General features: G+C 46.8%; 2 protein-coding genes across 5 annotated transcripts in view; both read left to right on the top strand.

The window, feature by feature from the left end:
- Window positions 1–276: 276 nt before the first annotated feature.
- Window positions 277–2,441, top strand: HNRNPA0 (heterogeneous nuclear ribonucleoprotein A0). Its single transcript, XM_072935247.1, has one exon. The coding sequence runs from the start codon at window positions 968–970 to the stop codon at window positions 1,898–1,900; it is 933 nt and encodes a 310-aa protein (XP_072791348.1). The 5' UTR covers window positions 277–967; the 3' UTR covers window positions 1,901–2,441.
- Window positions 2,442–10,649: 8,208 nt separating this feature from the next.
- KLHL3 (kelch like family member 3) overlaps window positions 10,650–16,282 on the top strand; it is a 51,833-nt gene continuing 46,200 nt past the window's right edge. For 2 of the 4 annotated variants that reach the window (XM_072935244.1, XM_030284106.4), the window contains exon 1: window positions 14,410–14,592. In XM_072935244.1, coding sequence (XP_072791345.1) covers window positions 14,579–14,592 — 14 coding nt within the window. In that variant the 5' untranslated portion in view covers window positions 14,410–14,578. Of the gene's footprint in view, window positions 10,755–14,409; window positions 14,593–16,282 lie in introns of those variants that run through there. The other 2 variants (XM_072935243.1, XM_030284109.4) reach the window with 2 other exon arrangements.

Here is a 16,282-nt window from a genome sequence, read left to right as displayed (position 1 = left end):
AGGGAAGCGCCATCGCTGCGGGGAGCGGAGGGTAAAGCCCCGAGGAGGGGAGCGCGGGGCGGGCTGGGGGCTGAGCCCAGGGCCGCAGCCGGGGCCGTGCCCGGCGGGGCCGCCGGCAGTGTCCGTACCCACGGGGCGCTGCCAAGGGGCGGGCCGGGCTCCGCTTCACGGGAGCGTGAAGCGACGGCACAAACAGAAGCACGGCGAGTTCCACGCGAACGCGAGGAAGAACTTCTTTAGAGCGCAGAGCCCAACGGTCCCCGCCGTTCAAACGCTCCCGCGCGCTCCGCCCCCCGCGGGGCGGGGCCAACGGGGAGCGAGCGCGCGCCGGGCCGCAGGCGGCGTCCCATTGGCTGCCGGCCGCGGGCCCGGCTCATTGACGCACATGCCCCACCCCTCCGCCCGGCGCGCGCCGAACGCGTCCCGCGTTCCTATTGGCTGCCCGCCGCGTCGGTCCTCGGCGAACCCCGGGACTTTTGCGGAGGTCGCGTCCTTTCATTGGTTGTCGCACACGTCCATCGCGGCTTAAGCCACGCCCCTTAGGCGTGAGTGGCGGGCGCCGCCGGCGCGTCGCTCTCATTGGCTGCGGCGGCGGGGGAGGCCGGCCCGGGGGGCGGGGCTCCCGGCGGCCCCTTTGTGTGGGCACCAGTCGCCGGCCGCGCTCCCGAGAAGCCGCTGCCGCCATTTTGTGCGCGCCTGTGTTCGCGCCCACCCCCGCCCGCCTTCCCGGGGCAGCGGCGGCACCGGGGACGCCCTGACTGTGCTGCCGGTCAGGTGAGGCGGAGCGGAGGCGCCGGGCCGCGCCGAGCGAGCTACCGCCGGCGGCCGCCGCAGCCGTGAAGAGGTCGCGTTGCTCGCAGGGGGAAGAAGCGGCAAGACGGAGCAGGGGGGGAAAAAACCTCCGGAGCTGCCCCCGAACAGGAGGAGGAGTCTCGGCGCCAGGCCCAGGCGCGGCACCGGAGGCAGCATGGAGAACTCGCAGCTGTGCAAGCTGTTCATCGGCGGGCTGAACGTACAGACCACGGAGGCCGGGCTGCGGGAGCACTTCGCGGCCTACGGCACCCTCACCGACTGCGTGGTCGTGCTCAACCCGCAGACCAAGCGCTCCCGGTGCTTCGGCTTCGTCACCTACTCGGCGGTGGAGGAGGCGGACGCCGCCATGGCCGCGTCGCCCCACGCGGTGGACGGGAATGCGGTGGAGCTGAAGCGGGCCGTGTCCCGGGAGGACTCGGCCAAACCCGGCGCTCACGCCAAGGTGAAGAAGCTCTTCGTGGGCGGCCTCAAAGGGGACGTGGGCGAAGGGGACCTGGTGCAGCACTTCAGCCAGTTCGGCCCCGTGGAGAAGGCCGAGATCATCGCCGACAAACAGAGCGGGAAAAAGCGCGGCTTCGGTTTCGTCTACTTCCAGAACCACGACGCGGCCGATAAGGCGGCCGTGGTCAAGTTCCACCCGATCCAGGGCCACCGAGTGGAGGTCAAGAAGGCCGTGCCCAAGGAGGACATCCAGGCGGGCGGGGGGGGCGGCGGCTCTTCCAGGCCCTCCCGGGGAGGCAGAGGAGGAAGGGGCCGGGGCGGCGGCGGCTCCGGCAACCGGGATCACAACGGGCTTTCCAAAGGAGGCGGCGGCTACAACAGCTACGGCGGCTACGGCGGGGGAGGAGGCGGCGGGTACGGCTCCTATGGCAGCGGTTCCTACGGAGGCGGCGGCGGAGGGGGAGGCGGAGACTACGGCAACGGGTACGGCGGGTTCGGCAGCTACAGCCAGCACCAGTCCTCCTACGGCCCCATGAAGAGCGGCGGAGGAGGTGGAGGAGGGGGCGGCAGCTGGGGGGGCCGCAGTAACAGTGGACCGTACAGAGGAGGCTATGGTGGGGGAGGCTACGGGGGCGGCTCTTTCTGAGCTGGAGCGCTCATACCCATTGATGGGGGGGCGTGGAGAGCCCTCCCTTCGATGCGGGGCAGCTTCTAAATGGTTTCTCCCCTCATTCGCCGAAGGGCAGCTCATTTTAAATGCCTCCCTGCTGTGGGAGCGGCTCCTAAATGCCCCCTGAGGGTCGCCTCTGCTGCCTGTGCCACTTCTTTCTCTCTGAAGATGGACTGGGCCCCACATACACATATTTTGTGTTACAGTCATTGATGGACTCTATTTTTTTATTATTACTTGGACCTTGGTCGTTTTTATACTAGCAACGAAAAATGTCTTGTTTTAATTTGTTTTTTGGGGGGTGCGGGGTGGGAAGTGTCTTGCTGATCTGGAGTAAAAACTGGGGAGGCTGGGGGGAAGTTCTTTGTTGTAAGGACTCGATGCCTGGATACTACGTTTTTTTCTACAAAAGCTACTCGGATCCCATGACTGACTTTTAACATTTCTGTAAAGGAGGAAAAAAATGGTTTTTACGTTTTTTATTTTTTAAATAAATCATTGTGTTCATTGACCTTTATACGTCTAATTTTTTTTCCTAGGATCAATTCCGCACGGTTTTAAGGCTTTTCTAGGTTTGAAGCAAGTGTTCCTCTGCTTTAAAATCTCAGTGTACTTAGAGTAGTAAATATTTTGTTGCCAGTAAAGGTCCTGACTGACTTTTTTGCTAGTGGCTTTCAAACACTCGACAGAGAAATTTTTGAAGTACTAATCCGTGGATGTGGTCTGTTTTTTAAATACTTGTTCTCACTTTGGCAGTTTGTGTGCATCCACCATCTTGTACTAGGCAGTTTGACGTGCTGACATGGTTGGTCAGTTTTTTCTGTAGGACTTTTCCATCAACGTATGTACTGTGTAGTTTTGAAGATATAGTTTGTGTTAAGCATGTGCTTCATTCATATAAAATGTTTAGAATTTCTTATTGCTTAGTTTTCAAGTCCTTGGTTTGTCTCTGTGTGATTCCTTCCAGGAAAGGGTCGACATTTATCCCTTCTATTAAAGGCATACTTGTTTTCCTAGCCCCGGGTTAACAGATTTCACTCGGAACTATTGTTCTTCCTGAAAGTTCGCAGCTCCATCTGCTGTCAGGATGGCAGCCCCATGCTGTGGGCTTCCTTAAAGCAGGAGTAAAACTGGCTTGCTGACGATTGTACCAACCTTTGGAAAGTTATTTTATGCCACTAGATGACTGGTGTAGAATGCAGTGGCATCTGCACGTGAATAAAGATGGGGTCCCTGACTACTGATTGGGTGGGGGTGGAAAAAGGAATGGATTTGCAATATCTGCCTCAGCACGTAATTTAACAAATAATAATTGCAGTTGCCCATATTTCTGGTGATCTAAACTGGACAAAGAGCTCTGAGAAGTGAGCCAGCAAGTGTGCAAGTAACATAGGTGCCAGTTGTAAAGCAAAGATATCTGTGTAGTCTGCTTGATTAAAAAATGTATATTGTAGCCCTTTCACACAATAGAATTAAAGTTTGTTGTTTATTAAAAAGCATAATGTTTTAGGGGAAAACTGCCTTCCTGCATAGAAATATAGATTAGCAACGTTTATGGGTTTATGGATATCAAATAAAAGATTTGAATTCCTTATATGCTTGAGTGAGAGTATATATGATGTGGGGCATGCATTTAAAAAGTACAAAGTTATTTTGACTTCAGGTTTCTAAGCTCTTGGAATGCTGATGTTTTGTGGGACTGCATCATAAAAGCTGCTTTTTGCTTTCCTCCAGATATGCAAGATATTAGGCATATCATTCCCACCGATTACACTGAAAAGTTAAATGTGTAGGGCTTGGTGCTTCTGGGCTGAAGAATTTAGAATTAAATTTCAAGTTATTGTTACTATTTGTTATCAATCTAACTTGATTATTTAAATTGAAATGAGCTTTGATGTTATTAGAAGTGAAACTGCATCACCTTAATGGCCTTTGTGTGCTTAAACAGGACAACCTCTTGGTAATCATGAGGATTTAAACTGAGAGCTGAATTTCCTCCTCATTGTGGTTGTTTATGGCTCTTATGGAGACTGGCTCTCTCTGGCTTAGCTGAGCTTTTATGAATAGGTTCCAAATGACTTGCTGTTCGCAATTATATTGTAATTTTTCTATCTCAAAAACCTGTTAGTTACTGTTGTGCACCAGCATCTCTTATACATTGTTGTAAGTCAAGTTTCGGAGTTTGAGTTTGTAAAACACTGCAAGTGCCAGCTCTTGTCCGTGCACAGCTTTGGGTGGTTTTATTTCAGCTCACTGGACTTGAAGGCTTTTTCTGTACCTTTGCACTTTACAACCATGTTGGACAGTCATCCTTGAACTTCATTCGAAGCCCAGTTTTCCTGTTCTTAGCTGAAATGAGCAGCAGTTCTAGGCTGTGTGTTTGGGGGTATGATTTAGTCTTTGCAGTGCTGTTGCCTTAACCTTATGAAGGAACAGGCTGGCTTGCAGAGAAATGGTTAAATTCACGTTTGTGGTGTGTCTTGTCATTTGATTTAGGAAGCTAAAGGTTTGTGCACCAAGTATAGCTGTAGGGTATTTTCATGTTACGTGCTGTGACAGAATATGTTGATACTAGAAACAAGTAGGTTTTTAAAAAGTGACTTTGTGAAATCTGACAACTAGGCAAGTGCTATGCTGCAATGTGCTGTTACCTGTGTGCAGTAGCCCTTGTAGGACTAATGTCTGCTAGGACAAAGAGCTGATCCCAAAAATCACATGTGGATTAGGCAGTAGGGTGCCTAGTGTTGCCCTCAAAAGATTGTCGCCTGTTTAACCATGTTCTCTGGTGCTTGAGTAGGTGGCACCAGCTCTGTGACCCCTGGTCTCTTGGGAGTGACGCTGGAGAGGATCCTCTGAGCACAGGCTGGGGAAGGGGCAGCAGTGCCAGGGTGTACCATGGAATACAGAGAAATGTGGATCTGTATGGGTTGGCATTAAAGACACTGTGACTTCAAGACTCTTGGAATATAAACCTGTTTCTAATACAGTTCCTAGTTATTTGAGATTTGTTGATACAACTTTGCTTGTGTGTTTAAAGGTATTTAATGATTTTCTGAGCCCTGGGTGGATTTGTCTGCATAGAGGTGCATAGGAAGAACTGAGCTGAAATAAGGTGTATAGCTGGCATGTAAGTTTGTGATTACACAGTTGCTGTAGGAAGGTAAGGAAGATAGAAGTAAAGTAACTTTACTTTGCCATTCCTTAGTTTGTAGTTGAGTTCTGAAGTTTCTATGTCTGAAATTATCTTGATAAGTTAATGGCCTTCTGTTCAGGACCAAATGCTCTATTGTGTTGATGTCACCTGTGAGAAATAGAAAATAAGAGCAATTAGTTTGCTTTCAGCATTTAATAAAGTAAAAATGTGGTAGTTTTCTTAAAACACAGATTTTTTTTTATTTTTGTAATCTGCATGACCAAAATGGAATTTACAAAACCAAACTTTTCAGACTACAGTGTCACTGAACTCAGTGTGTTATGATGTACATACAGTTTTTTAATAGTGATGGGTGTTCATGTCTGCTTTAAAATATAATTTGTTCTTGACTTGTAAATTTTATTTGGCTAATAAAACCAGCCTAACTTACACTTTCATAATACTGACTACTACTGCATTAAAAAGAAACACGCTAAACACCTGTAAATGTAGTGCAGTGATACTTGCCCAAGTCTGTGGAAGTACCTCCCACGTGTTTGTTTTAACATCAGGTGCTGGAAAGGTGGCTTAGAACATGCTAACAGCTCAGACAGCTTCCATGGCAGTAAATCTCTGTGGGTCACTGGTGGTGTGACACACTTGCAAAAAAAAGCTGTGTCTTGTCCTGCAGGCTCCTGTAGTGTAACAATTCTCACCCTCCGGAGCTGGGCAGGCTTTTGTGCTGGGTGTTACAATAGCTGCGGTCCAGGCTCCAGCAGTGGCCCTGGCAGTCCTGTGCTGCTCCCAGGAGCTCAGCCCTGTGGGGAGGTGGGTGTGCACAGCTGGGCACTGACAGGAGGTGTGCCTGAACTCTACCAGACACTTTGCACGTCTGCACTTAACGACCTGTGAAGCAGAAATACTTAAAATAGCAAAAAATGTAAAGTTCTCAAATGCTTTATGGTGTCCTCCCTGCCATCTGCAGCTGAGATCCCTGCAAAGCAAATTTTGCTTTCATTTGGCATTGGAAGGTCTAATTGGATGGTGTAGGTCAGAAAAGTGGTTTATTACCCTGCTCTGTCAGCTGATACTGCCATCCCAACATGGCATTGCCACTGCTGCAAAACGGGTCTGAAATGCTGAAGACCTCAACCTCCCATTTGAGTGTGGAAAGAGAGCAGCTTCCTTTCTCTGCATACCTCAGAATGTTCTAAAATGAAAAAGCTTGGTTTAAATCATTATATTGTTCATTAATCCCTAAAAAATAGCCTGAAGGATGCCCCTCTGATGTGCATGCAGTGAACAAAACATGGTGTGTTTTGTGACAGTGGGGTTTTGCTCCTACAGTCTGAGAGAAGGTTGGATTTCTGATAGAAGGCAGTTTATCCAAACCTTTAGATTAGGATTGTTCTGTTGTAACTACTATGGATTAGTGTTTATCATGTAATCAACAGTTTCTACCACATTTATGTGGTTTATGTTGTTACAGACGTTTTACTTTCTGAGCTATTTGGAAGAAGGCATTTTCAGTGGTTTTTCAAAATCTATATGGGTAATACCTTAGATTAATATTAGGTGATTAAAAATGTAACCCCCAATTTTCAGTCTTTCACAATAGCAGAGGCATACTTTACAATACAATGGGTTATTTAGCATGTTTTGCATAACTGATTCTGTGATCTGGTACATGTGTCTCTTAAAGATGAGTTTTCTGCTTGTTATTTTTGTATTTCTTAATGAATAAAGCAGTTGTATCCCAGCTTCACTTGAAAATGTATTTCACAATGCAAGCACACCACAAGGAGTTCTGAGCTAGCCTGAACAAGCACTGTTTGCTTTTGTTGATGGGCATTTTTTAGGTCCCCTGTTGAAGCATTAGTGCTCTGTTATTTCTGGAATGTGCATTGATAGACACACACAGACGTTACCTCTACTTCCACTTACCTTTAATGAGTATTTATTTGTGCTGTAATGTCAGCATTACTATTGATGACTGTCAGATGTGTATTTCTCATTACAAGATGAAAGTCTTCCTGCTATATATGTTTTCCTGGGAATTTTGTATTATTTACCTGTATATGAGGACTTGTAAAGGGCTGATGGAGTTGGGTGCTTTTCTTGTTGCTGTTCTCTTTGACAAATCCTAGTATTTTTACCTTCTCTGCTCCCAGAACTCTCACAAATTTCTATTACATATAAATGGGTGGAAATATTAACTTTTGAACTTACACCTCTTGTTCATATGGCTCTCAGATTGTTTTAATAGTATGAAATCCATATTCCCCTTAAAACATCTCTCTGGCAAAATGGGTAGTGGGAGCCCTGAAAGAACAACGGCTGTAAAGCTGTAGTTCACTGCCATTGAAGAGAGCCATTCTCCAGATTTTTCTATTTCCTTCATTACCTGCTGAATAGACTGAACAGTTAAAAAGATGGTACAGTTCAGGTCTAGGCTGTAGCAAAAGAAAAAAACCAGCCAGCTTAAAAACCAAAATTCAAGTACTGTTCTCTGTGGTTCAGCCTTTGCAAGTAGGAGTCCTAACCTAAAGCTGCAACAGCATTTTTTAGAGTACATTCTGAGTGTGGTTAATCTTGGTGTAACTTTTTTGCTAAAAGTCTTTGAGGCAAATCTGCAATGTTGCCTGCTGTTGTTACAGTAAACGTCAGGCTTAGAGCCCTGGCTATTCTCAGATTGTCAGCCATCCAAGGAACCAAAGCTCCTTAACTTGGAAAACTAGATGTCAAGCCCAGGCAGACTAATAATGCCATCTGTCTGAGGCATCTGGATATTAACCCTCTTAGCATGATGCTTACAGTTTCATTCCCAAATGCTTTTGCAGATGGAAAATACACAGATTTGAAAGAATAGCTCTTCTTTTTAAAAAAAATATAAATTGGGCTATGTTGAGCTGTGTACAATTTTGGTGCATATTATATTCATCAAAGTACTATAAATACCTCTTTTCATGAGTAATGCAGTGAGGAATCTATGCCAATTTAGAAGGGAATTACATTTCTGGCTGGAAATATGTCAAGATGCACATTTGCTCACCACCATCAAAGTACCAATCACTGATTAACATTGCAGAAAAATTCCTTAGAAGCAAAATGAGCTGACAAACCTGAAAGTACATAATTTGTTCAAATGCTACTTTGCACCATGGAATTGCCAACTGGTTTGTCTCACAGAAGCCCTGTTCTCCTGGGAATGCTCTTTGAATTTAAAGACATGCAAAGCCACACATCTGAAAACACACTGTCAGTCTGTAATCTAGTCAATATAAAAGATGAGAACCACCTCACTCTCTTCTGTCCTTTTTGTAATTTTTGTTGCTTTCTGTAGCTTTACGATGGACTTTCCCTCTTTTGTAAGAAAATTTGCTTTCCACAGAACCCCGGGGGGGAAGGAAACATGAGTGTAGTCACTGCAGGCACTGCCTGGGAAGGAGAAAGTTCAGGAACACTGAACCTGTTTGCAGCACAGGCATGGATTAAAGCAGTGCAAGGTAAAATGCACAAATAGTTTGGGGCTGGAAGTTCATGTGCTTTTTACTTTTTCTCTGTGTATCCATAATCTTGTTTTTTTACTGTACACTAAGCCAGCTCCAGTGGGAAACCTCCCTCTCACAACCACACACCCTGATGAACAAATTGCAGCGTGGGCAGGGCATGGCCCTGGGGGGAGGCTGTGCTTACCTTGTTATTATATACAAGCACAGCACTATCAGCTGTGTTTTGAAATAGTTTACTCCAATTTCATCCTCCAGATCCCCTCCCTTCTCAGAAGGGATGTCCTCTGGTTTCGTGCTCACTGGCTCTTCCTGGGCTGGGTCACAGCAGTGTGAAAGATTCCTGATGCTAAATCCCCGATTCTCTCCTTGTGCTTATGTAGTACCTCTTCAGGTTTTAGTAATCTTTTAAGTTTACTGGGTAACAAATTTGGCCAAAGTCCTTCACTGTGATATTTCTTTCCACCACTGCTGCAATAATGATACTCTGTGTATTGGAAAGGGCGCCTTTGAGTCCTGATTGCAAGGTCAGGACTTTTCCCCCAAGATCACTACTGGACTGCAGATGTTTGGAGTTGTCATTGCTAATGCCTCTTGCACAGGGTGGTTAGCAACTGCATTCTGCAAGGGTAGTGCCAGCTTTCTACTGTTACTTTCATGGAGGAGTGTCCTCCTGAAAAAGAGAAATGCCCAGGATCACAAGGAGCTCCAGCCCTTGCAGTCAGTGTGCCTTTTCCCTCTAGGCCCATTCCTCCGTTACTTTCAGCAGTCTTAAATTATTTTTTCTCAAATGACATCATTTAGATGTTATGAGAATTTTCTTTTACTCAACCAGCACCAGTTAAAACCTCAACTTCCTCTGTGTGGTATCAATTTTACTTTTAAATCTTTGAGGCGTGAGCTTGGCGATGAATCAGCACCACGTGTGTTTTGGAAATGTTAGGATGGCTTTGGGTGTAGGTGGTGGCAATGGGGAGCCCTTGTTTTTGGTATACTGGGGAGTCAGATGAGAGGGAGCTGGGAAACATCACCTTTGAAAGGAAGAGCTGGGCTTGATTTATTGCTAGAGCTGCTCTGTGCCAAAAGTGTTGCAACCAGCTGATGCCACACACTCTCTAATGCCTTTTTAAAGTGTGTTTTTTTTTTCTTTCACAGGGTGCACTTCTGTGTGAATGAGAGGATGGGAAAGCTGAGCCCTGAAAAGCACACCACAAAAGTCGAGTAAGTGAAGAGAAACCTGATCTGAGCCCCTGACATACAGTTCCCACTCTGAATAAGCTATGGAATATTGAACAGAAAAAGAGGTTTGCCCAGAAAATACCAGGCAAGATAATGAAGGTCAGTCTGTTACCTGTGAGGAAGCTATGCTGCCTGAGACAGGTTTTTCTGTTCTGGTAAAATAATGTGCCTGCAGAAACAATCCTGTCTACATTTTTGTGTATGGCATCTGTGGATTTCACTCATTTGTGTTGATGCTGCAGCACATTATGTTACAGTATGAGGGTGGTGGACTGTGTTTCTTGGCTTTTGCAAAGAGCAAGAAATGAAATGTTTAAAAAAATTCCAAGAAGACAGCAAGACAAATGAGTGTACAGGGAATAAGAGTAACAAGAGACTTGGGTTACGGTGTTGCGATCCTGAATGGGAATATTTGTTTATGCTCTTCCCTCTAAGTTATAGTATACAAATATTAATTAAGCCATACATCTTTGTGAAGCATATGGATAATTTCCCCTTATTACAGAAGGTAATAAGGAGGTATTAAGGGTTGTACTTTAAAGATGAAGAATCACATTAAAATTTTATCTTATTAGAAAAATTTTGGTTAAAAAATCACACTTTTTGGTCCATAGCCTAAACTTTTTCTCAAGTTCAGTCTTTTTCTGAGCCTGTAGCAAGAACTGTACACTCAGTAGGTGCAGAGTCTCTAAGGAGGCAGAGAGACTTGGTAGCATTTAGACAACTGAATACTGGCCTTTGTTCCAGTGCCCACAAGAGTTGTTTTTACAGCTTTCTTCCTGATTTTATTTTCCCTTTGAGCACTAAACAATAAAATCAATCTGAAAATCTTCCTGCAGATTTCTGATAAATATGACTGCAGGGCAGGAAGTGTGTGCCTCTGACATAGGTGACTGGTGCTCCAGGAAGGAGTCAGGAGAGCAGCAGGAAGAGCATTTTCAGCTGGTGGGTAAGTGCTGTGTAGGTGAGCAGTGGAATGGCTCATGCCCCAGAAATCACAGATGGGGGTAAAGATGGTCAGGGGTCGTTGCCCTAAAGATGGTAATGTTGTTAAGAATTGTTGCAATAATCCCACTGTGCTGTCCTGCACAAGGAGCTCGGCAGTGGGATGTGTGCCAGCAGAGGGCAACAGCCCGGAGCGCCGCAGGAGAGGCTGCTGGCTCCTGCAGCATCTCCACCGGAATGGAGATGCTGGGAAATGCTGGTCTGGGTGCTCCAGCCCCTGCTCTACAATCACCTGCTTTAGAAAACAGCGCTCCAGTGCGAGTCTCTGACCGCTGCAGCTGCCAGAACATCCCTGCTTCCAGCCCTGGGAAGGTCCTTACCTGGGAGGTCTCCCAGAGCATCCTTTTGAGCCTTGTGAGAACTTGGATTCCTGGGAGCTGCTGCAGCAGGTAAATTGTAGCTGCTGATCTGGTTTGTTACTGAATTCGAGCAGCAGCTGGGCAGCAGATACCCTCAGGACTCCTCTGCTGAGGCACCTCCATCTCCAGGTCCTTGGGAGCCAGTACCTGAGTACCAAGTGACTGCAATTGGCCTGGGAGCTACCAGGGCAGCTATTCCAGCAGATACCCTATATATTACTTTTCTTATCTTAATATCCTTACAGAACCTTTTCCAAGGAAGCATATGGTCTAAATACAGATCTATCTAAATGAGTATCTACTTAATTAGGATGACAAAAGGAGTTTATTTAGAAGGGACTCCTGGAGATGATCTAGTCCAAAGAACCCTCAAAGTAGGACCAGCTTCAGGGTGAGACCAGTTTGGTCACTCAAAGATAAATATATATACCTAATATATGCATTTAAAAAATAAATATGTTTATATATATCAAAATATATTTTTATCTAAATATCTGTATCTCCCAAAAAAAAAAAACAAACCACAGAATGAAAAATAATTTAGGCTGTGAAGATGCAGCTTTAGAAGCTTCTGTGAATACAGTGTTTTATTTACACCTTTCCCAGCTCTTCAATGCTGAAAGCATAGATTTTTGAAGAAAGTTGATAAATAATTTAGTGGAAGATATTATGCAACTGAGCAGGAGAGCTGCTAAAGATAGGAAACTGCTTGATGTGGGTCTCTGGAGCCTGAACATTGGTACATACCTGGAAACAGGTTTGTACAGGGGGGTGAAGTGTTCCTGAATTGGTTGCACTGTAACCAGGCAGGATGATCCAGTGATTCACGGCTCTTGCAGTTTGCCTTGCAGAACTAGGAAGGATTTTTCCCAATTTGATGCCATTTGCTCTCTGCTGGGTTTTTGGGAGGCAAAGTGACCTTTCAGGCTTCTGCAGAGGCTGTGGAGATTGACAAGGTGCTGTCTGATTGTACCGGGGATCTTCACAAAATTAAATTTTTGTAAGCACTTGGTGTTCTTTCCTTATAACTTCAGCATTAAACCAGCTGCTGGATTTTGCTCCAGGAGAGAGTTTTGTATCAGACTGGTAGGGATTGTTTTTATTCCCTCCCTTCATGCCACATTTATTGAAGAAATTCCTTGCTGCTGTGGAGGCATTGGCAATGCTTTTCTCTCCCGTCTCCCTGTGTCTCCTTGGAATTGGGGGGTTTGGTCTTTCACTGTAGATCTGAAAATTGTCACAGGACTCTGGAAAGGTTTTGATGGGCTGAGGGATGGTGGGACTGGCTGGAACAGGTGTTTTGGGGACCTTTCTCTTTTGAGAACTGGTTATATGGTTTTCAGTGATCGAAGGTAGATTAGATATAGGAGTAATTTTTGACTACTTGAGACTAGGAATTGTTGAAAGAGGCTGGAAAAATTCCACCCATCAGGTGTCACTAATTCCATTTAGCTGAATGCTTTATCAAGATACCAATCTTTGCACTTAAAAACAAACAAGTATTTGTCTTGGAATTGTTACCAAGTCATGATTATTTTGCAAGACTGCTGTAAAGATAACCTCTGATTACTGGAACATGCTTTTGTCCCACTCCAGCAAGGACTAGTCACTGTTTTGCTTGTCTGTCACTGTACCTTTCAGGATTTGTAGAATCCAGTGGTACAAAAGCCTGTGAAGCAAATCATATGAGAAGGTATTGCTGGTTTGATTCAATTTAGGTGCTTAGCTCCCCAGTTGACTGGAATGAGATGTAAATTTTTAAGGTGAAAACCTAATATTTTGTTGTTTAAAAACTTGGTGTTAATAAAAATACACAGGCATTTTGCAGCAGTTTCAGGACTTGCTCTTGTATCTGGATTTTTAACGATTACTGAGGGATTTACTCAGAGGAAACAAGCTCTAGTCCTCATTTCCGAGGTAAATTCTACTATTTTTATATATTTTTTATATAGTTCCTTTTTCTCCAGTTTGAGACTCACACAAGTTTGAGCTTGTGTCTTGCAGTTTTGCATGTTATGCATCAACAGCGTAAGACTGGACATGGGGAAAGCACTCAAGGATCTGGATGTTTTAAACTGAGAGTTTAACAGTATTTTCTAGGGAAAATGAAGGAATTTTACCTGAATTCCATGTGAGGTTTGATTTCATGGCTTTATCTGTATTTCTTCTGTTTATGGATAGGCTGCCAAATGGAGTTTAAATAGCAGGACCTCTCAATCCCCATGTGTCTTTGATAAAGTCCTTTAAGTTTCAGGTACGTTAAGTTTTCTTACCTGAAGAATTGGGTGATGAGTAGTTAAGATTCTCAACAAGCTTTTGAAACCTTCCTGTGGAAGGCACAATAGCATCTGTTCAATCATCATTGCTGATAGGTTTTGAAAAGATGTATAAAACTTGGGCTGAGGACATGGCTTGAGGAGAAACATACAAGAGTGAGGTAATTTTATTTACAAAAGAGATGAAATGGCATCTTCAAAGAGAAATCTCTTGATACTTCTAATTATCTCTTCCTTTTGCACAAGAACATTTTGTGAATGGATGAGTAACGAAGCAGGCAAATGTTTCTTGTCTTTAATATGATTAACCTCTAAGGCCTCGCTAGTGCAGAATACAACTGAAAAACTATTTTAATAAAATGGGGGGGGGGGGGGAAATTTATGTAGAACTCTGTGCATTTGTATCAATTGGAATAAAAATGACAAATGTAGTTTAGTTCAGTGCTTTAGGCTAAAAAGCACCTGCAGTTGAGAGGGATCCATATTGCCTATGCATGGTGTATTTGGCCTGATAGATTTCATAAAGGACAGGAAGGCTTTGATAAACTGGGGAACTGGGGGCAAGATCCCGCTTTCTGTGGTGGGAGTGGGGAGAATTCGGAGGGCTGGGACTCCCTCCTTCCTCACCATCACCGCTCCTCTCCTGCACTGCCCCGTGCGCGGGCTTCACCTCGGCACCGGGGATGTTCAGCCACTAAAACTTAACGTCCAGTCCGCGGATCGCGGGGGCTGAAGCGGTTGGGGCCTCGCGGGGACAATCCCGGGCGGCGGGACGGACGCGGGGCCCGGACGCTGTCCCGGCGCTGCCCCAGGTCCCGCTCGGGGCCGGCCCGGCCCGGGGCTGCCCTGACCCGTTTGGCCGCGGCAGCGGGGCCGTGCCCGCCGGGCCGGGGCGGTGCGGGGCGGTGCGGAACGGTGCGGGGCGGTGCGGGGCGGTGCTGCCGTTGCCCGGAGACGCTCGCCAGCCCCGCCGGGGAGAGGAGGGGAGGGAAGAGGAGGGGAGAGGAGGGGGCAGCGCGGCGGCAGCAGCGGCAGTCGGTGCGGCGGGGCGCGCCCGGCACGCAGCGCTCCGCTCCCGCAGGAAGCCATGCCGGGCCCGGGGCGCTGAGCCGGCCCCGCCGCCGCCCCGCACGATGGAGGAGGAGAGGTGGGTACCGCCGCCAGCCTTTGTGTCCGCCCGGAGCGCGCGGGATGGGGATGCCCTTCCCTCCCCGGGGTGCCGGGGTGCGGGGCTGCGGGCACCCCCGCCGGCAGGAACGCCTCCTGCCACGGGCGCCCGCAGTGCTCGGGGATGTTGCAATGTCATGGTGACAGGCGGCTTCGCCCCGCAGCGAGGCACCGGAGGACTTTCCGTGGGATGTGTTTGGGATGTGATTGAGGACGTGGGGGAGGCAGGTCGGGGGGTGTTCGCTGAAATGGGGGTGCAGGGGACAGGGGTGCCGGGCAGAGGGGTGGGAAGCTGCCCCGCCGGCACAACGTGCTGGGCTTGTGAGCGCCCTGCCTGCGCCTGGAGCCTCAGGCAGCCCACTTCGGCATTCCGCTCAAGACAGACCCGCTGATATGATATTCGCTGCTTTTCTGAGTCACGAGTGAAAATCCACATCGTCCGTGCGTGGATCCTTTGGGGTCGGTTGTCCTGCCGGCGTGTGCGGAATCCGGGCGCTGTGCGGTGTAGGGGCAGTGCAGGGGATCCCGCGCACGGTAGCCGGGCCCCGTAGACTTCAATTCCTGCCAGGCAGCTGTTTTGCTCCGCAGCCTGCGAGAAGGAGTGTTTACTAATATCCACGGAACCCATAAAAGATATTATTCTGCACAGGGACCTCGTGGATGCCAGAGAGATGTTCAGTGTTTTGGCTCTGCCCTCATTACACCCCTCTGTCAGGTGCCTTTTGCACACCAGAAGCTACTTGTGCTTCTTCAAACTAAACATTAAACTGGTCTGGGATTTTTTACAATATTTTTTAAGAACAGGATATGCTGAGTGCTTCCTTTTGTGCTGGTGACCTTGCCGGGGGTGGGGGAACAGAGAGGGGGCTTGACTGCTGGTAAGACTAAATATCAGGGCTTGACAGGAGTTTTGTTTGAATATGATACATTAGAAAATTAAGCTGGAGTCAACCCCCAAATTCTGGAAATCTTCCTTCTGTTGAGGGAAAACATTCACAGCAGCCTGTAGGAGTTGTTTTCCAAGCTCCAAAGGGCAGCTTTCTACCCTTCTGTGACTCAGGGGTTGCAATTGTTTGTGTATTTAATGTGCAAAACCTTTCATCCTGCCACATTTCTCATTGTAGGGCTTCTGCTTCCCATAATGGTGTGAACAGTCACCTCTGAACATTAATCCAAATATTAATTAATTTCAAGTGCCTTGAAATCTTTGTTTGTCATTCTAGATGCCAGCTCATGGAATGAGATTTCCTTTTTTTTTTTTTTTTTCTTTATTTGTATAAATGAGCTTGTGTTTGAGGAAGTAGAACAGAGCTGTTTTGATACCCCAGACTGGGCTCATCCTTGGCACAATTGTTTGTTACTTTTTTTTTTTGATGGCTACCAGCAATCGTGTCATTTTGATTGGAGGCCTTTTTCTGTAGATAGAACAGTGAAAAAGCCACTGAAAAATACCTGGACTGTTTTACCTTACCCTTTTTTTCCCAGACCATCTGTTTTTAGGGCATGAAGGACTATCCCCATCAGCATGTTCTCTGCCTCTGGAAGCGAGGAATGATTACCCAAATTCCTGCTTCCAATTCTAGGTTTTGGGAAGAGGAAGGTGGTCCTGAACTGATTGTGGGCAGTAATGATGTGGGGTTTGATTCTTGGCAAGAAAAGCTGGAAATATT

This window comes from Taeniopygia guttata, chromosome 13 (genome assembly GCF_048771995.1).
Source record: "Taeniopygia guttata chromosome 13, bTaeGut7.mat, whole genome shotgun sequence".
Classification (NCBI taxonomy): domain Eukaryota; kingdom Metazoa; phylum Chordata; class Aves; order Passeriformes; family Estrildidae; genus Taeniopygia; species Taeniopygia guttata.
Note: the sequence above shows the minus strand (reverse complement) of the source record. Positions and strands in the feature narration are given on the sequence as shown.

What these genes read in the sequence shown, in the direction of transcription:
- HNRNPA0 (XM_072935247.1), top strand. Translation starts at nt 968, where the DNA reads ATGGAGAACTCGCAGCTGTGCAAGCTGTTCATCGGCGGGCTGAACGTA.